The 27241-nt window shown below is 38.7% G+C and overlaps 1 protein-coding gene and 3 long non-coding RNA genes across 4 annotated transcripts; 2 read left to right on the forward strand and 2 right to left on the reverse strand.

Annotated features, from left to right (window-relative positions):
* Nucleotides 1-5240: 5240 nt before the first annotated feature.
* On the reverse strand, nt 5241-5943 carry LOC149091533 (uncharacterized). The gene is made up of 2 exons (XR_016196852.1): nt 5803-5943; nt 5241-5738 (listed from the first exon to the last, which is right to left on the reverse strand). It is a non-coding gene; the product is annotated as an uncharacterized LOC149091533 (long non-coding RNA).
* A 1485-nt stretch (nt 5944-7428) lies between these two features.
* On the reverse strand, nt 7429-8079 carry LOC149091534 (uncharacterized). Its single transcript, XR_016196799.1, has 2 exons — nt 7855-8079; nt 7429-7795 (listed from the first exon to the last, which is right to left on the reverse strand). It is a non-coding gene; the product is annotated as an uncharacterized LOC149091534 (long non-coding RNA).
* A 3840-nt stretch (nt 8080-11919) lies between these two features.
* On the forward strand, nt 11920-14745 carry LOC149091535 (uncharacterized). Its single transcript, XR_016196802.1, has 3 exons — nt 11920-13357; nt 13804-13864; nt 13940-14745. It is a non-coding gene; the product is annotated as an uncharacterized LOC149091535 (long non-coding RNA).
* Nucleotides 14746-19059: 4314 nt separating this feature from the next.
* LOC149091536 (uncharacterized) lies at nt 19060-20228 on the forward strand. Its single transcript, XM_089260237.1, has one exon. It carries the CDS (start codon nt 19067-19069, stop codon nt 20159-20161), a length of 1095 nt encoding a protein of 364 aa, XP_089116363.1. The 5' UTR covers nt 19060-19066; the 3' UTR covers nt 20162-20228.
* Nucleotides 20229-27241: the final 7013 nt, after the last annotated feature.

Raw genomic sequence — 27241 nt, forward strand, 5'->3', positions numbered from 1 at the left:
TATATATATATATATATATATATATATATATATATATATATATATATATATGTATATATATATATGTATATATATATATATATGTATATATATATATAACTTATTTATGGCCTGCAAAGTTATTGCAATTGTGTAATTGCATCTCTGTTGATATACATAATTAAATTTCAATGCGGACAAAAATTTTTTTTAAACTTGGCTAAAAGTTTTAGTATATATTTAATATATTGAATTAGTTTTGTTTGTAATTTTATACGTGGATTTTTGCATAATTACTGTCCAACAAGTAGATGTCAATGATAAATCAACGTCTTAAACTATCAGTAAAGCAGAAAGGCCCGATTGACTTGCTAAAAAATATTTTAATATTATTTACTAACATTCATGTTACAAGCTCGCAATATATGTTGTTTATTATATTAATGTTATTTACATATACATTTGTGTATCCAAAAGTATATATTTTTCCTCAAGAGAGACTATTATAAAACTATAATAAAATATTCACTTTACATAGTGGAATTTTTGTCTGTAGAGTGTGGTAGGAAGGAGGTACAGAGAGAGACGTGCGAATCCATTGATTGTGCATGCGGCATTCGCTCACCTTTGGCTATACAAATTGCATTTTCAAACAATTAGACAAGTAAAACTCACGTACAAATGCCAGGTGAGAGGTGCAAGGCCCTCGGGGTTGTGCCGAATGGTAACGTCAGTGCTAACGGTAGCCGGCACGTGGTAAGCGGGAAACGGGTCGGAGCAACCCAAACAATTGGACCCCTTGTTTTATTGTGGGACATTTGTAAAACTTTCGACAAGCTCATAAAATTGCTCGCTTAACTCATTTAACTTTCGTGTTCATTTTCCTTTACTTTTTCTTTATTTCTCTCACATCTACCCATTAAAAGTGCGCTAAAGGGGGTATAAACACATTTGCATATGCAACATACAAACTCGTGTGGTGGAGCAAGAGAGAGCAATTCAGTTTTCATAAAATACACGAGGTATCTCTACGGGTCGATCAGTGTGTTTGCACAAAGATGCTTCGTTAGCTTGTTCTATGAGCTGGCCAAAAATGAAGTGTCTGTGCCCAGTCGGGGCGTGGCAAATCGAGAAAAACTGAAAAGTCTACAGTCTTAGAACAAACGTTCTTACTTGTTTTAAGGACCTGAACTCATTGAAAATGGGAAATCAGGGTATTGTTATTATTATTATTATTATTATTATTATTATGCGCTGAGCCCATTGAAAATGGGAAATAAGGGTATAATGGTTTTATATATTCTTGATCAGGGCGACGAGCTGAGTCGATTTGGACCTGTCCGTCTGTCTGTCCGTCCGTCGGTATGTATGAACTTGTACATCTCAGAAGACATAAGAGCTAGAGACTTGAAATTTTTTTCCTAGGTCCGTGTATATCACGCGCATATCACATTAATCACTAAAAATCGATAACTTTTCCCGATAATTTATTATCGATTTAAAACCTTATCAATAGCCAGTTTTTTAATTATATCTACTATATCTTTAGAGCTAGAGCTTATAAACTTTAAATGTAGATTTATGTGTATTTTATATAATTTCGGTTTTTGTTAAAATTTACCCCCCGCCCTTAAATCCACCCCCTCACCATCACCTTTGTAAAAGGCGTAATTCAAGTAGTAGAGACTTGTGCTTTGGAATGCACATACATTTGAACATTATGATCAAGTTCTGAAAGTATCATTAAGATTGGACGTCTAGATATTAAATTATTAAACAAATATATTCGTTTAATAGCGCATTCTAATACGTGCGTGTGTATGTATGTGTGCCTAAAAAAACGCAGAGTGATTAGAATATCAGACTGGAGGGTTCAGAGTATCTGCTAGTCGAGCAGTCTCGACTATAGTTTTCTTACTTGTTGTTGTTTTTTTTTTTTTTTTTTTTTTTTTTTTTTTTTTGAGAAAGTTAACATAAATTGTTGCGAAAAATGGAAAAAAAAAGTAAATAATGCCAGAAGGCATTTGGCAGTGGCGAACTCCAAGCTCCTGTTTGGTATAGAGAGCAAAATTTCGGCTGGGCGACAATGAAAATAATTCAATTAAAACACTTTTCCACTTTGCGCCCTCGCATGCCAAGTTACAATAACGTTCAACAAAATTAACACATAGAGCAAGCTCCCTCCCTCCCCCTCGGGCTCAGCCCCTTGCCCACTCGTCCTTCATGTGTGCATTGCCCGCGGGCGTTTTGCATAAAGTTTACCAGAACGCGGTTGCCTTTCGAGTGGTCAAAGTTTTGGGCAGCCAGGCTGTGCCTTCTCGGCGACATCTATGCCATGTTTACTTTGGTACTTAGCCATTATTGTTCTGGCCTGGCTGTTGTTTAAAGCCGCAAAGTAGCTTTGCAGCCAGAAAATTTAAATTTAGCCCCTGCAAAGTCCCACAAAACAAGAGCCCTGTTTCAGTGTCATCTATGTCTCTATCTGTGTCTCTGTCCGTGTCCGTGTCCATGTCTGTGGTTAGCTGGTGTTTTGTGTATTATTTTAAGATTTGATTGGTTGGGCTGCAGTCATGTTTGGTGTTCGTGCTGGCGTTGGCTTTAGCCTGGCCCTGTTTCCGCCCCTGGTCGTGTTCTTCCATTAAGCCATTTGCATTTTCATTGCCCGTTGTCGAGCTGCCGTCATTCGAAACTGATTAGCATTTGAATATGATAAACTGAAAGAATGATACATGCAGCAAGAGAGATTGTTGCCCAAAGTTAAGATATACTTGCCTAGCATCCAAAATAGTATCCATGATTGGTTGTTTGATCAACCTTACTGCCTTATGTGTAGATGCTCGTGTGCCATACACAAGTCAGGCCATGAGCCAAGGGCTTAAATAAAAACTTAACTCGTTTAATTGGCCACTTGAAAGCCAAAAGCCCATGCGGCAATTTGAACAAAATATTTCCTTCATTTTTATGCGCATTTAACCCTTTAATGCAGACACATGGCGACCATTTGCAGCATTTTAAGTCCATTAAAAATTGTTTTTCCATAATTTTTTACACCGCATTCAAGCGCAGGGCCCAAAACATTCATAGCGCATCGACTGTTTCACTAGCCACCATCCAGCAGCGTTGTCGCTGTCGCTCGTTAAAAATCAATCCCCAAACGTCGAACCCCCCTTATTTCGTCCGCCCACTTAGGACGACCGCATGGAATGCGCATTCAGGCTGGGATCCAAATTGAGAATCGACTATATTGGCGGATTTAAAGGAGGAGTCGGAAGGGGCTGGCAGGAAGGGGATGCAGGGGAAGCAGGTCGGTCCATCGCGTTGTTGCGAAGGTGTCGCGGACTCTGCCCCGTCGCGGTCAATATGCGAGACTATAAGTCTATATAAGCGCCGCCACAGCAGCCATGTATGTAGCTGATATCTTTTGCTAGCATATCTGTGTGTGTGTGTGTTAGTGTCATGTGTCATGTCCATGTGTGCAAGTGTGTGTGTGTCTGGGTGTGTGTGGGCGTGTGGCTGTGTGCGCGTATGTTGCTGTTGTGAATATATGGGAATTTGTTTTGTCATATCGTTTGGATTGCCATTTTTTGCTCTCTTTCTCCCAAGTCGAGCGCTACAAAAAGAGTTGTTAAGAACTTTAGTAGCCTTTGCTCACTGTTGTGTATTTTAATATTTAAATAAAAATTACATTTTTAAATTAAATAAAAACAGAATTATAATCATTCTCTTTTATGGTTAATAATGATTTTTTTTTTTTTAAATTCACAATTAAATTCACAACTATATAAATATATTTCGAATATATTCCTGTTAAGTTACAAAAGATTGATTGTAATGAAACTCTCGAAATTCTAGCTCTTTTGCTTTGAGATGCTGTAAATGTAATATGTAAATGGAGTTGGAAAATAAAGAATTTATATTATAAATATTGTATATATGCAAGATGAGAACAAGTTATATGAGGTGATTAATAAATAATAATTACATATATAAGTAAATCCTTTTCATAATTTTCGACTACTTCTTACTAGATAATAATACCATACTCAAATTATTATCGATCTTATCAAAAGATGTAATTTTTCGCTATTCTCTTTATAACTGAAATGCTCTGCTGCTGATCGCTAAGTAAAGTCGATAGCAAGTGTAGATGCATCAGTATTTAACGTGGCCGAATGATTTTGAACTGACGTGCAGTGAAGCGCAACATCCAATCTACGTAGGGCTATAGATTTGCCTATGGCCGTGGCTCTGTGAGCCCCGGTCGAAAAAGTGTCCAATGTAACGCCACAACAAAGAACGTTAATTGACGCCAAAATGCTGCAAACAAAAAAGAAAAACCGCTTGCAAAATTCAAAAAAAAAAAAAAAAAACAAAACAAAAAAAAAAATGAAACGGAAAGCAGGGGTAAAAAACGAAAATCAGACGGAAAACAAATAAAAAACGAAGCATGTGTAAAAAGAATTTGTCCAGTTGGACATATTCTGTAACAGCGATACGAGCGGCGATAGCGCCAAGCCGCTTTGGGGCTGTCTTGGCTGCACAATTTAAATTCAGCTCGGACTATCGCCCCAAGTGGCTTGATTAACCCAAACGATAGGCGGGGCAGGACCTTGTGAGTGGGCGTTGTTGAATCAGCACACGTGATTAATGGCTTTTAATTATGTCAGAACGCGACGGCAGGATCGAGCGATCCTGCGCTGTGAGTTGTGGGCGGTGCGCTGTATGCAGCGGTATGCCAGTTAACCGTTTGACATTAAAAAATTGACACCGTTCGGGGTGAAATGTTGCCGACATCTATGGCGTTCCGCCTGACAACTGTCTGGCACACGTAACCGAGTTAAAGTTCTCGCTGCCCTGTCGTTCGCTTTGTGGAAGCACACGATACAAGGGAGCAGGCCACGGCAAAGACATAGGCAGGGTACGGGCCTGGCAGGACACGGCAGAGCCCGGTAACAAATTTCAAGCACGGACTTCGTTGGGCAGTTGCACGTCGGGCATTCGCTGCCAGCCGTGATTGTGTGTGGGCGTTTGTCTCGCCTGTCGCATTTAATGAAAGCGTCATAAATTATGTTGCAGTTGACGAAAGCGGCCAGAGCAAGCGAACACCAACTGCGAGGGGGTATTGTACTTAGCATATGAACGTGGGTAACATATGTGCCCGAAGTCGGACGACTTGCTAAATGGAGTTTTGCGCTTGAAGTAATGCTAAAAAGCGGACAACTCAAGCTGAAAATGTAACGAATATTTATGAGGTGACGGTGTTGTGGTATTTCATTCATATTTTTATTGCGCTGCATGTATCATCGCGCACCTACAGCAGAACATGAACCAAGTAGCTAATGTATATCGTAAAGAATAATATTAAAATATTACTTAAGCAACCAGTTTTCGAGTTACGTTTTATGACGAGCTCCGATAGCGTCGCATTTGCCGAATACCTCATTGAAGATGCGCTGTACGTGATGGATCCCATTTTGATCAGCTTGCCATTCGCATCTTCGCCTGGTAAATATGTCAGACGCCGAGGTAAAAACAGTACTAGGTCCTTCTTTGCTTCCTTTGTTCTCCTGTATGCGGGCAGAGACACCAACGCATTCGACGAGGGGCATCCAAGGCACAGCAGAATGAAAAGCAACTGCTGCACTAAGTGCATCGTTGCTCTTCATGCTGCAACTGTCTCAGATCAACTGTTATTTATTTATTTCGCGGAGAGATCTCCCAGCAGATCAACTGGAAGCCCTTCGATGTGACCGAAATATCTGGCAATTGAGAAAAGTTTGTTTAGGAAACAGCTGTTTCGAAATGCGCTGTGTGCTATCTTACCTAAATTATTTACGTTCTCAGCGTAATATGTGTTAAAATAGCTCAATATAGATAATGAATTTATTTGGATAATTGAATAATTGTCTGTCTCGTCATCTATGTATGTAGACAGCTTATGAAATGTGTTTGTGGGATGTCTCGAGTGCTGTACAAGTTTTTAAATCTATTTATAGAGATATCGATAATGTTGATGGGAGAAACTATCGAATGTGTTGCAAGTTGCAACTCTAATCTCCTACTCCCATTGAGAAAGCTCGAGAAATGTACATATGTACATATGTATGTATGAATGTATTTAGGGCGACCACATGGGCTGAAGGCCATTCCGGGACGGTCGAAAACTATTTCTGTACATTGATACTTATTTCATATATACATACATATGTATGCATGTGCATATGTACATATGTATGTATGCTCACACTTTTATTTCAAAACATTTGCATTTTTTTTTATCCATATATTCTTCTTCTCCGTTTACGAGTTTACGTTTGCTGCAATAAACATTACCATCTTATCTGCGCTGCTTTTCTAAAAAAAAAAAAAAAAAAAAAAAAAAACACAAAATTGCGAACTTGTTCTTTTGAGTCGCATTTTATCAAAATGCCGATACTTTTATCGAAACAGTTGAAAACCGGGACAATTTCATGTCAGGTCGGAAGACCGGGACATTACCTCCAAAAGCGGGACATGGCCACCCTAAATGTATTCGACTGGAATTAACTTCATATGCACTTTGAAATGAAAATATACTTTTTATCCGTTTCCAAATAAAATAAACTATCGATGGCGTTGCAATTCTAGTCATTAAATCACATATGTACATACATACATATGTATGTATTCGATAAGAATAGGAAAACTTCCATCTTTCTCCTCACATGCAGGAAAACATACGCTCTTTACCCATTTACAATGGGTATGAAAATAAATGCAAAGTTTTCAATGAAAGTTGAGTCGTAGTTGGGCGTGGCGAAGGGCTTACACACATCCACCCGAAAGACATACAGACAGACGAGACGAGACTTTCTGTGTAGCAAATCAAATAATTATAAAAGTTGAGCAACAAGCCGAGGCCTAGCCTTTGGCAATGTTTGGCCAAAAACTTGAGGCACACGAACAAACTTTGCTCAAAGGTGCAGCCAAAACTTTCGCCAGCCAACTAGCAAAAATTCATTTAGGCGCATTTAGGTGGCTGCTAGGTGAAAGGACCGACGAATCCGTGCTTAGCTGCTGTTGCTGTTGCTGCTGCAATATGCCAACTCCAAACATTTTTAAAGCTCAACTGCAATTTAAGCAGACAAATCATATTTTGGACACAATTTTTGTGCAGCCTCAGCGACGCCGGCGAAAGTTTTGCCCAGCAGCGTTGGCAAAAAAGTTTTGTAGAAGCCGCTGCCTTCGCCACCGCCGACGCCGATGTCGACGCCTCGGCCGGAACAGGCTTCCTGTGTGGCTCTCTCAATCCTATCTGCCAATTCGAGTTATAGAACTCCAGCGAAGCATGTGAAATCCGCTACAGCCTTGGAACAACTACGCTTTGATGGATTTTCAGCTCGAAACGAGAACGCAGCGAGCCGAGAACTTCGAGTCGGTGTCCAGCCCACGACCACTGTTTTCATAAACTTTGTTGTCTAATTTCGTCATATTTTTTATTTCTATACATGAATTAAAATTAAGCACTATTAAGCATTGCGATTTTAAACGAATTTTCAACCTATGCGTTTTTCTTAGGGGAGTTTATTCAGCTGCCTCAGAGGCTTCGGCCTCCTTTTGAACTGGTTCGGCCTCCGTTTAGGCCTAAACCTTAGTATTGGCCTCCTGCTTGGCCTTTTGGGTGTCCTCTTGATCGGCCTTGGACGGTTCTTCGACCCGAATTTAGCTCCATTGTCGGGATTGGAGGGTGTTAAAGGACTTGCTTCCTCACTAATTTCTTCTTCGATATCTTTAATTGCTTGATTAAATTTTTCATTCATAATTTCGGGGATTTTACCTTTAATATGTTCATCATTACAAAACAATTATCTTCCTTGCGAGCACTAACAGCCTTACCATCATCTTCCTTCGAAGCAGAAATATCTTCATAGTCCTTATTGTCCTCATAGTCCTCATAGTCATCATATTCCTCGCATCTAGCATCTTGGGTCATAAGGAGGACACCAGAAAGACCAAGTAGCAGCAGCAGCGATAATCTCATTGCAAAATTAATGATTACTTATGGTTAGTGGAGCTGCTTATATACGAAATTATGTTCAAGTGTAAGAAACAGTTGGTTTGCTCAAGTGTTCACTTAGAATGATTTATACCTTGTACTCTTGATAAATGTAGGTCATAGAAGGTTAGAGACCGGTGTGGTAGAGGTAGAGACAGGTGTGGACGAGTAAATTAAGGTATTACAAACCTTGATATGAAGATTTTATCAGATGCTTGATAAGGTTTTCTGTAGCTTATAATTGCCGCAAAAGTACCTATTCTTGGACAAGTGTAACTTGTCCCACCCAAATTTCCACCCTTTGCTCTCGGAACTGACGTTAACAAATAAAACGAGCGATCGCCTCAAGTTTCATATTTGCTTTGATTATATTGTATGCATTGCTTTCAGTCATAATTATTCCCTGAACCCATTGAAAATGGGAAATCAGAGTTTAATGGTTTTGTGGAAAAGTCTGTAACGGGCAGACGAAGGCGTGGCAGACACCCACAGAGTATATATATTATTAATCAGGGCGAGCTGAGTCGATTTAGCCCTGTCCGTCTGTTTGTCCGTCCGGCCGTCCATATTTATGAACGCGTCGATCTCAGAAGACATAAGAGCTAGAGCTTTAAATTGTTCCTAGGTCCGTGTACATTACGCGCATATCGAGTTTTTCTCTGTAAATACTCCCGATAACTTATTATCGATTAAAAACATTATCGAAAGCTAGCTATTTAGTTATAACTCCTACACCTCAGGAGCTAGAGCTTCCAAATTTTAACAAATGTAAAATGTAGACTTATATGTATTTTATATAATACTAGCTGGCCCAACAAACGTTGCATTGCCCTATCCATTATTTCTAGGTAAAAAATTGTTGAAAGCTATGTTGTTCAGGTTGGGATACACTCTGATTAATTTATTAATCGGATTTTCATTGAAGCACCTTGTGGTAAACAACATTCTTTGTTTTTTGGTCAGGTGCAAGAACAAATAATGCTGATGGTTTGCCAACAATAGGTTGCAATGATCCAATGCGATGGAAAATCTGGCCTTGAATCTATAAATTCAAAACTATAGTTATGGTTAGATTTACAAACACTTTTTACAGAAATCTAACAAACTTCATTATTCCAAATTTTTTTTTTTTTTTTTTTTTTACAACTGTAGAAAAGAAAATTAACGTAGATTACCTTAAATGTCGGATTTTATCCGTCTCCAATAATTGGCATTGTATTTTTGAGTGTTCGCTAGAAAATGTGATTCTAGTGTTTCGCCATAAAGCAGGGAACACAATGGCTCTGGTGGCGGGACCACTAATGGCAATGTCACTTTACCACTAAGGCAGCACAAACCGGGCGTTTCACCATCAAACTTCAATGCGCCACAATGCTGGCAAACAACGTCCATTGGACCAATGCAAACTAAACGATGCAAGCTGTAGTCAATGGTGCAATCATATCGAAACGCTGCTCGGTTCAAATCAATCCTTGAACCAGTTTCACGGGCTGCCTCTCTTTGAAGAAGCACGAATTATGGCCCTTCATTGCTGGGTACTAACGCGGCGCCTTTCTCGGGCGATTTCTCGTTCGTCGTCAAATAATTGACTCGCGATATTCCGATGCCTAATTGCATCATGGGTCCGCCGGGAAAGATTAGATCTTCTAGGACGCGGCATTTTTATTAATAGTAATACTGAATATGCCCTCGCACAAAACCTCATAAAACAATCGAAAAAACAAATACCTGAACTTTCGAGATATTTATCTTCTGTATGCACGCGTATTATTTTTTATGAATAGTCAGGTTCGCCTGAGGCTGTGCCGTAGACTGACTGACTACATTTGTTTATTTACTTCTATACTATTGTATAATATGAGAGCAGCCTACTGAGTATCAATGGAAATCTGAATCTTTAGGGAAAAAACCGCGTTTTTCAAATATTCGTGAAATTTGTTCAGTATTCTTAAGATCTATTATCCCACTCGTAGCAGAGACAAATCCAACAAATCAAAAACCATGAAAATTGGTCCAGCAGATCTCGAGTTATAAGTGTAGGAACACTTTTCACAACTCTCTATATATATAGACTGTTGTAATTTACCCCCACCTCTATATCTAACTTCTCAGCGTCACATTTGTAAAATGCGTATTTCAATTAATAATAATGGAATGTATATACATTTAAACATTATGATTAAATTCTGAAATTTTGTAAAAAAACGTATTTTAAGTACTAAAGAGTTGTGCTTTAGAATGTACACACATTTTAACGTTATGATTACGTCCTGAAAGTTGTATTAAGATTGTATGTCTACAAATGAAATTATTCAAAAAACAAGTAAGAACGTTGCAGTCGGGCGCTACCGACTGCGGAATACTCATTCACATCCCGCGGAAAACTCTTTTTTGTAAATTGCAAATTTTGTTATTTTAGCTTATTTTATATTTTTTAAATATTTAAATTTTATTTTCATATTTTATAAAAATCTTTCCTTCCGTGTTATCAATGCCTATTAAGCCTATTTGTATATACATATACATACATACATATGTATGTAGGTAGCTCAAGCATATAAATGTCGCAATTTGATAATACATATGCCGATTACCACGCCCCTAGTGGCCGTAGACACCTCATTTTTGGCCAGTTCTTAGAAAGAGCTAACGGTAACGTAAATGCGAAATTTGAATGCTTACGCTCAAAAAATGTGAAAATTACAGGGTATTTTTCGATATGCCACGCCCCCAAAGAGGCGTGACAATTATTTTTAGGGCATCGATAGAGGACGTTATCAGTAACTCAACTATCCAAATTTGAAGCTTCTAGCTCTTAAACTGTAGGAGATATAAAGTTTTGCGGCTTGCCACGCCCCCTTTGGGCGGACATATATCCACCATAGCTTGTTGGACTTGGGTGGTCAACTCGCATATATATACCAAATTACAAGTCTCTAGCATGAATAGTGCCTAAAATATAGCCAAATTTGAAAAATTACTATATCTTCAGGTCCGATTTGCCACGCCCTCAGTAGGCGTAAACATAAAATTTTTTCATCGGTCTTTATAGAATTATAGCATTAACTCACGTGCGAAATTTCAACGTTCTAGCTTTAGAACTTTATGAGATACAGTTTTATCTGATTTGCCACGCCCCCAATGGGCGTAGATATATCCACCATAGCTTTTTGGACTTGGGGGGTCAACGCGGATCTACATACCAAACTTCAACTTTCTAGCTCTTCAACTAACATGATTTCTGGTATATCGGAAAATGCATTTTCCGATTTGCCACGCCCCTAGTGGGCGGATCGGGAAAATTTTAACACTTTATAAATCGGAGTTATACACGAGTATGTGTTCCAAATTTCAAGTCTCTAGCTTCAATAGCGGCGAAATGAACTGCGTTCATACGGACAGACGGACAGACGGACAGACGGACAGACGGACAGACGGACGGACGGACGGACGGACAGACGGACGGACAGCAAGACGGACATTGCACAAAACCAATATACTAATTCACTTCGTGAATGAGTATAATAATTCACTTCGTGAATGAGTATAATAAATTCTCAATTCTCGTTAGGATGCATGTGTATGTATGTGTGCATAAAAGTGTAGAATGGAGGGTTCAGGGTATCCCCTAGTCGAACAGTCTCGACTAGAGCCTTCTTACTTAATTCCAAATTACTACTTGATTCCAAATTGCTATAGGTTGATGATATATTTGACACTTTTTTCCTCTTTTAATTTTGGTTGTACAAGTGCCAAGCATATGAATATCTTTATGCTCGGACTCTTTTCAAAATTTACTCTAATAGTTTGTTCGAAAATCATTTTCATACAACGCAACGATTTAACTGTCTTTATCTTTAATCGACTAACAGTGTACAACATTAATATTCTGTTCATTTTCCAAACTACAAACAAAATTAAGAAAAATTAAATTATAAGTTTTACATAAATCGTTAGATAGTTCCTAGTTTAACACCTTAGTCATGCGAGTTTTCAATCGATTGGATTTTAGTCACATCTGAAATCGTTAAGTTAATTACACTGTAAGTGCAAGCAGAATCATTTTCCGAATATAGGGAATCTCCGAAGAGACAGCCGCATTTGATATGTTCAAGTGCAGAGCTTGAGCTCAACACCTTAATAATATCCTGCAAGACTTTGCATACTTGAGGGCACATTGTCAGTGCATTAAGTATATCTATTGAGGAGCAGCAGCAAACACCCGACCCATTATAAAGCCACATTGGCAGCACGTGCACAACTTGAATACACATGAGGAAGACGTCTGGTGGGTTGTCGGGTGAGTGCTGGATTTCAATCAAGCAGCAGACAATTGGCCCGCTGCTGGCTCTCCAAGGACTTTATTATGCCAAGAATAGCGCGTTTTTAGCTCGCGCTTAAAAATGCTTTTCTTGTAGCAGCCCAGCCAAGCAGCAATCAAATCAAATAAAATATTCATTTTGATCTTTGAACTGTGCATAAATATGCAACCGCCAACTGCCACATAGATTTGCCAGCATATAAAAATATATAAAAATGTGGTTTGGTGTCGCACTTTATCATCATCCTGGAAAGGACGACGACAACGTCGACGATGAGGACGTCAACGACAACGCGTCGTCAATATCCTTGTAACAAGGCAAAAATAACAAAACGGAAAAAGAAAAGAAATTGAATAAGAGAAAAAGAAACGGCGCTGAATGAATGAGTATAAAAATCGTGTCCTTCCTAGTGCCAGGGTTTTTACTTCTTCTCTCGTTTCTCGTTTTGATTTCGTGGAGCGAATTGATATGAATAGCTGCGACTTAGGATTAGGGTTAAGTGATTTACTCGAGACACTGATATTCTAAAGAGCAAATTGTGGCCCTTAAGGAATGCTTTGTGCTTGCTAATTGTTCGTCGATTGAAGCTTCATCCTGTGTATAGGAAGTCTACCTCGCTAAACTTAATTTCAGACTAATGCAATTCACTTACAATTGCTTTATCAGATTTACTTGCTGCGAAATTGCATTTCCAAGCAACTTCAGCTGCAGACCGGCCAGTAAAAAATGCCCTCAGCCATACAGAAAAGGCAAAGTAAGGCATGCCAACATCTCTGAGCAGATTGGGACTTATTGTTGAAATATTTATTTTTCTGTCCTGCCTGCTGGCTACTCGTCCCATTGTCCTGCCAAAGACTGACTCAATCTGCCATCAATGTTAACTCTAAATATAATACCACAAAAAATGAAGAAGAAGAATAAGAAGAGTACTTACCTTCATCTGCCCTCGGATTTGCCATGTTTATAGCCGTTTACCAGCATCGTTGACTTTTGAATATGTTTCCTGTGGGGCGGAGTTTGGGTGAGTTATTGTGCTCGACACAGCATTAAACTAAGCTTTCGATTATGTATTTTGGCTTGACAACTTAAACGAAACTTAAGCGAAACTTTTGCTAAAAAGTTTGCGAATTATATTCATAAATTTGTACAACTTTTCTTTGGCATGATTATGTTGATGCGAAGTAAAAGGAAGCTTTACGTATCAAGTCAGACTAAGGCAAAAGCTAAAATGTTTTTATCATATGCATTTTATAGAATTGATTGGCTCTATAACGATACTAAATATGATTGATACTAAAAATAACACTGTTAATTATACTGTAGATTATACTTATTGTTGAAGTAAAATAAAGTTACCCTTTGTAATACAGAAGATCTTTATCACACAGATTAGCTTCGATTAAATGAACTCTCAAATCAAATGTTAAATTCCTTTAAAACATGCTTACATCTTTCGATCAAATTTAGTTACGAAAAGAACAAATGAAAAGAACGCGAACAAGAGAGGGAAATCAGAGGAGGCTTAAAAGTCAGTATTTACCAGTCTGTCTTCTTAATTTTCTTGTACAGTGTCCGAGTGAATATTGTTTATTTCAAAATTCAGCTAAATTTGTTGGGAGTTAATGAAGCGCTGCCTCATAGTTTTCGTGTGTGGCAGAGGGTGGAAGAGGCATGCCTGAGAAGAGCTTTAATTGTTTCTCTCTACCGCAACATTGAGCTGGCATTGTTACGGACTTAAATGCGATTTCAAATGTGTAAAAAGCAAAAGATTTATAGGCTTGCACAAGCCCCAGATAGAAATGCCGCAATCTGCTCCTGCTCCTGCTCCTCCTCAGGTTGTTGCTGGCTGGCGCACATAATCAACTAATTCAATAATCCAACATGGAGTACGATGGCCTAGGAGTCGAAGCCAAATAACATGCGACACTGTGATTTATATCCAGCGGGTGCGAAATACAACAAAACATTTCCTGTACATTTCAGTTGGGCTGAGAGTACGCCCTGTACTCGTATCCTTGTTGCAACAACTTAATGCGCAAAAACAAACAAAAATGCGATGGCCAGGAGAAGAAGAAGAAGAAGCAGCAGCAGCAGCAGAAGTGTTTGACCAAGGGCACTGCCAAAACATACTAAAGAGAAATGTTACGCTGGACTTCTTTCTTTATAGGGGCCGGAATAGAAATTGTTTAGCATGTCGTTTGCTATTCAAACAATTTGCATATCCTTTTAGTGCAGCGAGCGTACTTAAGAAACAACAAGCACCAACAGCACCAACAACAATAACAACAACAACAATAAAACTTCTGAGCAGGCATACCAGCACGACAGCCAACCGAAATCCAATGTCAGCTCAAGAATTTGCATGCTATGGTAAGCTAAAGTGCGGACGGGTATAACAAACTGCGCTATACTCTAGCTGACCAAATATCTTATGCTCCTTCAGTACAGTAGTTCGGTATATCAACTCTAGCTGGATAGCCAGAGAGATGCTTTTATAATCGTCTAAGGATGAGGCACTATATAAAACCAAAACCCTCTCTTCACTCTGCCTAGCGAGCATTGCAAACAAAAAAATAACTAACGTCGAATTTTATTTAACACGTACGAGGCGGTCAAGGAATGCGATGCTTAAATGCCACAGGGGCTAGGTGCAACAGGGGCAACGATTTAAAGCATTGAAGTGAAAAGTGAATGAAGGCGTCTCTCTGAGCTTCGCCAGTGTCGCCATACTTGCGTGCTTGTCCAGTTACCAGTTGGCAGCCATAATATTTATGCGCAGACGCTGCTCAATAAGCTGCTCAAGGATTTATTAGCCAAATGGACAGATTTGACTGCCTGGCTGGCTGTGCGGCTGTACGACTTTATGTCTGTGTGCCTCTGCCATATGTGAATGCTGTCGCTAGCCCAACAGTGGTCGTGGTCCATTCCATGTGTTGCCTTTCAATGCACAGAAAGAAATAGCAGGCCAGCTTAGCTTTTCCTTTTTAATCCGTATTACTAGCTAAAATGGCATAAGACCTATTATACTGAAAATATAACCTATAACTTTCTGATTGATTTAAATCAATATTTAAATTATTAATTAGTAATATAATTATTATATTAATAATTATAAATACATCTGATTCTAATACTCATAAATATTTGATTCTAATGCCCAAAATTACTTAAATATCTTCTTAAAGTTATCTTTAGAAAATAACTTGCTGTATACATACAAGTCGAAGAAGTTTTCTAGTCTTTGATTAAAATATGCAATATAAACAAGTAAAATACCTCTAGTCGAGACTGCTCGGCTACGAGATCCCCTGAACCCTTCGAGCAACTGATTTTTCATCATGATATAATTTTTTGCTTCTTCCTTACACAAGAAATACACACACTCACAGACACACATACGCATGCACGCATAATCGTACAAGGGCTGCAGTGCACTGCAGTGTGGACTTACTGTGGGAACTTAATTATTTAACAACTTTTCTTGTGGATGTACGTTATTCGTGAAACATCAAGATTGTGATTGTAATATTGCGTGTATTTGCTAAAGCACAAGTCTCTAGTATATAAAATACAGATACTTTTTACAGATTTAAGGGTGAGGGGGTGAATATAGGGGTGGGGGTGAATTGTATCAAATCGAAATTGTATATAATGCATCTGAATAAATATTTAAAGTTTGAAGATTCTAGCTATAAAGATGTAGCAGATATCATTATATTACAGATTTTCGATAAGGTTTTTAATCGATAACAAAATAACGGGATGAGTTCTCGATTTTATGTAAGTGAATATACTAAATATAATGTATATTCATTTTCATTGTTTACTTTGTGTTGTCATTACGGATAAAAAAAATAAATTTTGCTAACATTGCTTTTAAATTCTTCAGAGTGTAGAAAATGTCGTGCAGTGTAGGAAGTTTAAGGCAAAATTAGAGATTGTCATTGTTTGATACTCAACAAATAATATATATATATGGAATGAACTTCCAGACTTTCAGCCAACTGTTTGATGAATGCTTTCAGAATCTTTGCATTCAATGGCAATTTTTCAAGATTTACAACTAGAAATTGAATGCAAGCGTTCGCTAAGCAGTTTTCCAAACCCAACCCAAACAAGTAAGAAGACTCTAGTCGAGACTGCTCGACTAGGAGATACCCTGAACCCTCCAAGCTGATATTCTTACCATTCTGCACTTCTTTTATGCACGCACACTTACATACACATGCATCCGCCCTCACGCGCCCGCGCTCTGCTAACTGCGCAGTAAGCAGCGACTGCGCTTGGGCTGCGCTGCAGTGTGGGCAATAGTATGAGAATTTATTCGATGAATAACTTCTTTTGTAAACACACGATCTTAATGAAATTTTCAGGGCGTAATTATATGGTCTAAATCTGTGTACATTTCAAAGCACAAGTCTCTAGTACTTGAAATATGTTTTTTACAAATTGGGGGCGAAGGGGGCGTGGTATCCAAAATCTATTGATTACAAAATGTTTGTATTCATCATAGGTATATACACAGTAAATCTGAAGTCTTCGCGTCTAATAGTACTCCGATGAGGCTCAAAAAACAAAATCAATTTTTCGATTATTCTCGATAAAAAAGTTATCGGATGAGTTATCGAAAAAATAAAGCAAACTCGTACTGCGTATGTTATACACGAGTATGCACGAGTATTTCAGCTCTCTAGCTCATATATCTTCTGAGATCTCGACGTTCATACGGACGGAATGACGGACGGACAGACGGACAGGGCTATATCGACTCAGCTCGTCGTGCTGATCAAGAATATATATACTTTATGGGGTCTGCGATGATTCCTTCTGCCTGTTACACACACAAAACATTATACCCTGATTTCCCATTTTCAATGGGTTCAGGGTATAAAAAGGATATGCGTGTGTTTGTGTGTGCGACAGAATAAATATAGAGAGCAAAGGGACCCAATAGAACAAAGACTACACTGCAGCATAAGCCCTTTATCAGTATCCGTGCTTAATGACGGTTGAATAGTCGCTGGATTGAACTATTCAATTTTCACGATAGCTTTTTTCAACTAGTTGCATGTAAAGGAAAGTAATAAGAATGGAAAATATTGTATTTCAATGTAAAAATTGCTCGAAAGTACATAATACCTATATAATTGGTAATTATATATGACAAAACGATGAAGATTATGCTGCATGTCAATTTAAATATAATTTGATTGAATAACTTTTTTGACTATTTATAAATATTTTTCGATATTAAATATGTTGATACTTTGTGTCTAGAATTATTAATTTCATTTACTAAATTATCCGATGTCCGCCGAAAGAGTGGCTTAAGAGAGAGATAGAAAATCTGTTCAGAGCATCTATCGATACTTAATTGAATTGGCGAAGAAGTTTAGAGGCATTAGCTGCGGAAATAATTTAACTAAATAACTAAATTAAACCTCCACAACATTATTGGAAAGCAGACAACATATTAGCAAAGCAGCAACAATAATCATTATCAACATGATTATCGACAGTCAATATGCAATTTATTTGGTTCATGTGCATAAATATTATCAATGCACATGGTATGTGTTCAGGCATGAACATATGAATATACGATGATCGTATACATGCCTCCGACGCACTCAGCGACTAGCAGGTAGTGCGCTGTGATAGCGATAAGGGCCACATGTACGGACTGCATAAATATACAAACTCAGCGATAGGATAAGAATAGCTAATAGACCAACGCGGAGTCTTACACACTCAGCGATAAGATAAGAATATGTAATAGCCCAATGCTGAGCCTTACACACTCAGCAATAGATACATTAGATTTAAGGGTTGAAATTATACATGAGTCTGGGTATATAAACCCAGGCTCAGAATAATAAAGATGAATACGAAACTAAACACCATCATAGTAAAGTGTATTCGTTCATGGTCCTTCGAGCCGGATGAAGTATTTTAATACTTCGATGCAGTCCATAAGGAAAAGTGTTTGTGTTTAGTACAAAGTGAAGTGCTAAATAATAGTAGATTTGTGCATTCGCTTACCAACCCAAGCTGTGAGTCGAGGCACAGCAAGATCAACCTAGTGATCAAAACAAAAAAACCTCCAACGGGAAAAGCCAATGGATCTACAATAAACACACAACTGTGTCGTCAACCATCAATATTTAACAAGAAATATTTGATGGCATAATGGCAGAATTCAGGACCAAAGTTGCCGATCACGCCATAGACACAGGCCAACTTCATAGCTGGGCAACGATACCGGAAACATCAACGCAAGAGATGTTTTTATTCGGTTGGTCGAGCCCAATGGTGAAGTTGCTTAACCTTTTGGACATAAGAGTTCAAAGAGTATGGCTGCACATTGAAGAAGTGCAGGCCAACATTGAGCTCAGCAACCAGGAGGATGCTCTAGACAGCAAAGAAACGCTAGAGTTCCTCTGGAATAAAGTCCAGTCAACGCTTACCGATTTGGAGGATAAATATGATAAGCGTGTCCATGAAATCGATGGCATAGACGCACTGGAAGTCAAAGTGTACACAGTGTCTAAAAGGCTGGAAAGAAAAATAAGTGCACTGCAAAACATAAAAGAAGACACTCCAAAGCGACAGAGACCAACACTTCCTTACTTTAATGGAAGTCCTAAGGCGTGGCCGATGTTCTTCGAGCAGTTCACCAAAATAATCCACAACAGAAAGGATATCAGCGACAAAAGGAGAAGATGTACAAATGATAAGCAATTTCGCAATGGGAAAAGGTAACTACAAGTTAGCGTGGGACTGTTTATGCAGACGCTACAAACGTTATTTGCCAGTGGACAAGGAACTGCTGAAGAATGATGATGAAGGCAGTATACGAAATTACGTGAGCACCTCCGATAACAGTGACGAGGTCACCGCTGATGAGATGCTAGCATCTCAGGCAGCTTTGGATGCAATTGTGTTCAAAAAGTGGGATTTCAACCCGCCGGCAAGCCCCCACATGGGAAGATATATAACTGAATCTACAGAACAAGAAAATAAACTTCAAGTAGTAACAACAAAAACAAAGCAGGGTGAAGACAAGAGATCAATAAAGAAGATCTGGGCTCCACCAACTCCGACATTGGATTCGGAGGGCATAGAAGATGAGGACAAGAATGGAATTTCTGCCACAACTTCGACATCGACGTTGAGTATCGCTGAAGATACATCAACAGATATCCAATTGGAAGTTCGACCAATGGATGATATTTCCACAGTTGGCAGCACGACGGAAGAGCAAACTTCTGCGGAGACTGCAACAGCGGCTGGATGTGCAGCTGAAGAGAACAGCGACAATACCGACTCAAACTCTCCAGTGATGACCACAGCAGCGCTACCAACTATGGAGACTAAAACTGCAAGTACAATTACATCGGAAAGGGATTCAATTGGAAGTAGCAGCAACATTTTAAAGGAAACAACCATAATTACTACAAGCGAATCAATATCTGTTCTAAAGCATCAGGATCAAACGAAGGATATCTACCATTTGGAGGCTTTGGCTTCGGCAACAATGAAACGATTGACAACTTCCTCAACAGATGCACTCAGCTATACTAATGCAACAAATGATGACACCCAAAAACCGCGGAAGTTCTTCAAAGAGGCTCGACTTCACTTGGCATGGGAGCCGCCACCTAAGCAAAAGTCCAAGGTACTGGTGGCACACTCGGTTTATCTGGATGTCACACTCTCTGGGCCCCGCAGAATGTTCAGGCACGAACATAAGGATTGGATTGATGATCATTTCGTCAAGAATATTAACAATTATCAAATTTGTATTTGTCCTGTATATTATTAAGATTTCCACAGACAGCAATTCCGGAAGTTACACACTTGGCCCCCCGCAGAATGTTCAGGCATGAACATATGAATATACGATGATCGTATACATGCCTCCGACGCACTCAGCGACTAGCAGGTAGTGCGCTGTGATAGCGATAAGGGCCACATGTACGGACTGCATAAATATACAAATGAAGACCAACCCTTGCAACCCCAGAGTCAGATTACGAAGGAGACGAGCGCTGAGCCTTACAAACTCAGCGATAGGATAAGAAAAGCTAATAGACCAACGCGGAGTCTTACACACTCAGCGATAAGATAAGAATATGTAATAGCCCAATGCTGAGCCTTACACACTCAGCAATAGATACATTAGATTTAAGGGTTGAAATTATACATGAGTCTGGGTATATAAACCCAGGCTCAGAATAATAAAGATGAATACGAAACTAAACACCATCATAGTAAAGTGTATTCGTTCAGTATGTGCATGTGATTGGTATTATGGAAATGGAGGGCGCTCATTGGTAATAATAAGGCGGTCTGCGTGGGTAATGTCAAGAAAATATGTTATACGTTAAGGTGTTTGGGTACCACTTTTTACGTTGATTGACCTTCTAGACACAATTTTCCAAATGGAGCAAACATACCTATACTGATCGATTTCTTTCCACTAGGGCGAAGGCAAAGGTGAGGGTAGAACTAGCAGGCGATAATTACATAGAAACTGAAGGTTGCGGGAATGTGTTGATTAAGTGGAAAAATAAAACGATCGAATTGGTTGACGTTTTACATATATGTATGTGAAAGAATCGCAATGCAATTTTATATCTGTGTCAAAAGCAACTGAAAAAGGGTTAAAAGTAATTTTTGAGAATAACAAAGTGTTTGTTAAAGACGGTAACAATGACAATTGGCTAGTTGCAGAAAAACATAACGATTTGTTATACCCTGAACCCATTGAAAATGGGAAATCAGGGTATAATGGTTTTGTTAAAATGTATGTAACAGGCAGAAGGAGGCGTGGCAGACCCCACAAAGTATATATATTCTTGATCAGGGCGACGAGTTGAGTCGATTTGGCCCTGTCCGTCTGTCTGTCCGTCCGTCCGTCCGTCCGTCCGTCCGTCCGTCCGTCCGTCTGTCCGTATGTATGAACGCGTCGATCTCAGAAGATATAAGAGCTAGAGACTTCAACTTTTTTTTAAAATGTCCGTATATATCACGCGGATATCGAGTTTATCACTAAAAAACGATAACTCATTCCGATACTTTTTTATCGATAAAAACCCTTATCGAAGATCAGTTAAAAAATTATATCTCCTACATCTTTCAGGCTAGAGTCTCCAAATTTAAAATGTATATTAAGATGTATTTTATACAATTTCGGTTTTTGTTAAAATTTACCCCCCACCCCTAAATCCACCCCCTCACCCTCAACTTTGTAAAAGTCGTATATCAAATACTAGTGACTTGTGCTTCGGTATACACATACATTTAAACATTATAATTATGTTCTGAAAGTTTCATTTCGATCGTACGTCTAGAAATTAAATTATTCAACAAATAAGTTCTGATTATATTTCCAACACTGCAGCGCAACCCAATCGCAATCGCCTGTATATGTGCTCGTGTGTGTGTGTGCTTGTGTTTGTTTGCTGCCTGTGTGTGTGTGTGTGCTTGTGTTTGTTTGTTTGCATATGTGTGTGTGCGTGTGTATGTGCGAATTATTATTGAAATATCAGTTGCTTGAAGGGTTCAGGGGATCTCGTAGTCGAGCAGTCTCGACTAGAGCTTTCTTACTTGTTATACCCTGAACCCATTGAAAATGGGAAATCAGGGTATAATGGTTTTGTTAAAATGTATGTAACAGGCGGAAGGAGGCGTGGCAGACCCCACAAAGTATATATATTCTTGATCAGGGCGACGAGTTGAGTCGATTTGGCCCTGTCCGTCTGTCTGTCTGTCCGTCCGTCCGTCCGTCCGTCCGTCCGTCCGTCCGTCTGTCCGTATGTATGAACGCGTCGATCTCAGAAGATATAAGAGCTAGAGACTTAAACTTTTTTTTAAAATGTCCGTATATATCGCGCGCATATCGAGTTTATCACTAAAAAACGATAACTCATTCCGATACTTTTTTATCGATAAAAAACCTTATCGAAGATCAGTTAAAAAATTCTATCTCCTACATCTTTCAGGCTAGAGTCTCCAAATTTAAAATGTATATTAAGATGAATTTTATACAATTTCGGTTTTTGTTAAAATTTACCCCCCACACCTAAATCCACCCCCTCACCCTCAACTTTGTAAAAGTCGTATATCAAATACTAGAGACTTGTGCTTCGGTATACACATACATTTCAACATTATGATTACGTTCTGAAAGTTTCATTACGATCGTACGTCTAGAAATTAAATTATTCAACAAATAAGTTTTCATTATATTGCCAACACTGCAGCGCAACCCAAGCGCAATCGCCTGTATATGTGAGTGTGTGTGTATGCTTGTGTGTATGTGTATGTGTGTGCGTTTGTTGTTTGTATTCGTGTGTGTGTGTTGTGCTATTTATTATTGAAATATCAGTTGCTTGTAGGGTTCAGGGGATCTCGTAGTCGAGCAGTCTCGACTAGAGCTTTCTTTCTTGTTATACTCATTCACGAAGTGAATTAGTATATTGGTTTTGTGCAATGTCCGTCTTGCTGTCCGTCCGTCTGTCCGTCCGTCCGTCCGTCCGTCTGTCCGTCTGTCCGTCTGTCCGTCTGTCCGTCTGTCCGTATGAACGCAGTTCATTTCGCCGCTATTGAAGCTAGAGACTTGAAATTTGGAACACATACTCGTGTATAACTCCGATTTATAAAGTGTTAAAATTTTCCCGATCCGCCCACTAGGGGCGTGGCAAATCGGAAAATGCATTTTCCGATATACCAGAAATCATGTTAGTTGAAGAGCTAGAAAGTTGAAGTTTGGTATGTAGATCCGCGTTGACCCCCCAAGTCCAAAAAGCTATGGTGGATATATCTACGCCCATTGGGGGCGTGGCAAATCAGATAAAACTGTATCTCATAAAGTTCTAAAGCTAGAACGTTGAAATTTCGCACGTGAGTTAATGCTATAATTCTATAAAGACCGATGAAAAAATTTTATGTTTACGCCTACTGAGGGCGTGGCAAATCGGACCTGAAGATATAGTAATTTTTCAAATTTGGCTATATTTTAGGCACTATTCATGCTAGAGACTTGTAATTTGGTATATATATGCGAGTTGACCACCCAAGTCCAACAAGCTATGGTGGATATATGTCCGCCCAAAGGGGGCGTGGCAAGCCGCAAAACTTTATATCTCCTACAGTTTAAGAGCTAGAAGCTTCAAATTTGGATAGTTGAGTTACTGATAACGTCCTCTATCGATGCCCTAAAAATAATTGTCACGCCTCTTTGGGGGCGTGGCATATCGAAAAATACCCTGTAATTTTCACATTTTTTGAGCGTAAGCATTCAAATTTCGCATTTACGTTACCGTTAGCTCTTTCTAAGAACTGGCCAAAAATGAGGTGTCTACGGCCACTAGGGGCGTGGTAATCGGCATATGTATTATCAAATTGCGACATTTATATGCTTGAGCTACCTACATACATATGTATGTATGTATATGTATATACAAATAGGCTTAATAGGCATTGATAACACGGAAGGAAAGATTTTTATAAAATATGAAAATAAAATTTAAATATTTAAAAAATATAAAATAAGCTAAAATAACAAAATTTGCAATTTACAAAAAAGAGTTTTCCGCGGGATGTGAATGAGTATTCCGCAGTCGGTAGCGCCCGACTGCAACGTTCTTACTTGTTTTTATTTGAAAGTAGTATGAAAAAAGCAGTTTCAGCTAATGTGAATGCAAATATGAATTAATTGGTGAAATGGCATGATCGGTTCGGTCATTTAAACTTTGATAGCCTAAACAAAATGATTAAACAGGGCATAGTTAATGGACTTACAGCTAGAGTGTGTAATACAAATAACTTTGTGTGCGAAACGTGTGCAAAAAGCAAAATTTACGTGAAGAAGTTTCCCAAAGTGTCAGAAAATCGCTCGAAAAAATTACTAGCTTTAGTTCATACAGACATTTGTGGTCCTATGCGTACGACATCGCAAGGTGGAGCGCGTTATTTTGCAACATTTATTGACGATAAATCGCGTTATATGTCGGTGTACAAGCTAAAAAATAAAAGTGATATTTTGAGAAATTCAAGGACTTTAAAAGATTATCTGAAAATAAAACAGGAAAACGCATAAAGGCCATAAGAAGCGTCAACGGGCGTGAGTACCTGAGCGGTACATTTGAAAAATTCTTATCGAGCCATTGTATAAATAGACAACTAAGTGTTCCCCACACTCCACAACAAAATGGTATGGCGGAACGCGCCAACAGAACACTGGTGGAGATGGCGCGAAGTATGATGGTGTATGCTGGAGTTGGTGAATCTTTATGGGGCGTGGCGATAATGACGGCTGCGTATCTACGCAATAGGGCTGAAACTGCAGCTTTGATTGGAAAAACTCCATATGAGGATTGGTATGGGAAAAAACCGAGCGTTTCTCATCTAAGAGTATTTGGTATGGAAGCCATTGTATTAAATAAAAAACATAAAAACAAGTTTTCAGCAAAAGGCGAGCAGCATATACTGGTAGGTTACTCTGAAACCGCCAAAGCTTATCGTCTGTACAACCCTGAATCAAATAAAAATCATGTCACGTGTCAGTTATTAGTCAAAGTGAAATGGTGGAATGGTGTGCGCCTATTTTAATACTTGTTTGCCAAGCTGGTAAAATCATTGCTTCGCTTCATAACCTAGTTTAATAGGTTTAAACAGGGTATTTATAACTTGTTTTTGCATTAGGTAATTGGTAGCCCAATGCCAGAATCAATATATAAATCGTTGAAACAGTTTATTGAGGAAATACTATTCGAAATGTTGTCAAGCACTTTTGTTCTGCTTTTAGCAATAGCACTTTTGGGATTAATAAACAATATTTTGGTGCATATCGAATAACCTATTTCCCCTCAACAGAAAAGCAAATAACAAATCTATTAGCAGGCATCCAAACCGTTTTTGAGGAAAGGAAGCTGCACATTCAACAGCGATGTATTTTTAAACTCATCCCTACGAATTGTTGATGGTAAGCTTAGCATCGATATAAGGCTCAAAAGCGTAGTGACTGAAGGCGTAAGGGGTCACCTGAAATTTGAATTTCGTAAGCCTAGAAGCCAATCGTATCAGCGTCTATTTGAGCACGATATCGATTACTGTGCAATTCTCAAAGGATCCCAGGATACGATTTATCGCCGGCTGTTCATCAGTACTCTCAGGTTTGGAAACTTTTCCACGACTTGCCCCATAAAGTCGGGCTACTACTATATGCGTGACTGGAAACTGTATGAAAATCAAGTGCCCACGTTTTTTTTAATGGGGGACTATCGGGTTTCCGGAACTTTCTACTATGGAAAGCACTGGAAAAAAATAAGCAAAACTTTGATAGAGTGCACAGTTGAGGCACAGCTAACCTAAACCGATCAGTTGATAAAAAATAAGATATTTATAATAATTATTGATAAAAACAAGAAATTTCTACAACAATTATCATTTATTTAAAACAAAAACCTTACAGAATGAATCATTAATCTTCTGATTGTTATAATTTTCGTACAGCATAAAAATAAAAGTAAACAAATAAGAAAGCTCTAGTCGATCCTGCTCGACTACGATATCCTCCGAACCCTGGAAGTAACTAATATTTCAATAATTATTCGCACATGCACACACACAGGCACACGCACGCATGCTTACTGTTAATAAATTCTTGTGGGTGGATTTCTTCACGTCTTTTTCAGTTTATAATTATAACATGGATGTGCATGCCAAAGCACAAGTCTGTAGTATTTGAAATACGACGTTTACAAGTATAGTGGTGAGGGGCGGGGGTAAATTTTTAAGAAAATTCGAAATTTTATCACGTACATATAAATATCCATTTAAAATATAGCTTTGAAGCTGTAGCAGATATAAACTTATTACTGGTGTTCTATTATATTTTTAATCAATAACAAAATAACCAAACATAGATTTTTAAAGAAACACTTGATATTTCAAGTCTCTTGCTCTTATATCTTCTGAGATCGACGCGTTCATACATACGGACGGACGGACGGACGGACTTCCGGACAGACGGACAGGGCCAAATGGACTCAGCTTGTCGCCCTGATTTAGAATATACATACATGTTACATAGTTTTTTACAAAAACATTATACCTTGATTTCCTATTTTCAATGGCTTCAGGATATAACATGTTATTAGTCATTTTTTATTCATATTAATATTATGGAGGGTTAAGGGGATCTCGTGGTCGAGCAGTCTCGACTAGAACTTTGTGACTTGTTATACTCATTCACGAAGTGAATTAGTATATTGGTTTTGTGCAATGTCCGTCTTGATGTCCGTCCGTCTATCCGTCTGTCCGTCCGTCCGTTTGTTCGTCTGTCCGTATGAACGCAGTTCATTTCGCCGCTATTGAAGCTAGAGACTTGAAATTTGGAACACATACTCGTGTATAACTCCGATTTATAAAGTGTTAAAATTTTCCCGATCCGCCCACTAGGGGCGTGGCAAATCGGAAAATGCATTTTCCGATATACCAGAAATCATGTTAGTTGAAGAGCTAGAAAGTTGAAATTTGGTATGTAGATCCGCGTATATATATATATAATATAGATATATATAATTCTATAATGACTGATGAAAAAATTGTATGTCTACGCCTACTAGGGGCGTGGCAAATCGGAATATAGTGATTTTTCAAATTTGGCAATATTTTAGGCACTATTGATGCTACAGACCTGAAATTTGGTATATATACGCGAGTTGACCTCCCAAGTCGAACAAGCTATAGTGGATATATGTCCGCCCAAAGGGGGCGTGGCAAACAGTTTAAGAGCTAGAAGCTTCAAATTTGGATAGTTGAGTTACTGGTAACCTCCTCTATCGATGCCTCAAAAATAATTGTCACGCCTCTTTGGGGGCGTGGCATATCCAGA

The sequence above is a fragment of the Drosophila navojoa genome, chromosome 4, assembly GCF_054131105.1.
Source record: "Drosophila navojoa isolate 15081-1374.11 chromosome 4, UAZ_NAV_1.0, whole genome shotgun sequence".
NCBI lineage: Eukaryota > Metazoa > Arthropoda > Insecta > Diptera > Drosophilidae > Drosophila > Drosophila navojoa.

What these genes read in the sequence shown, in the direction of transcription:
- LOC149091536 (XM_089260237.1), top strand. Translation starts at nt 19,067, where the DNA reads ATGATAAGCAATTTCGCAATGGGAAAAGGTAACTACAAGTTAGCGTGG.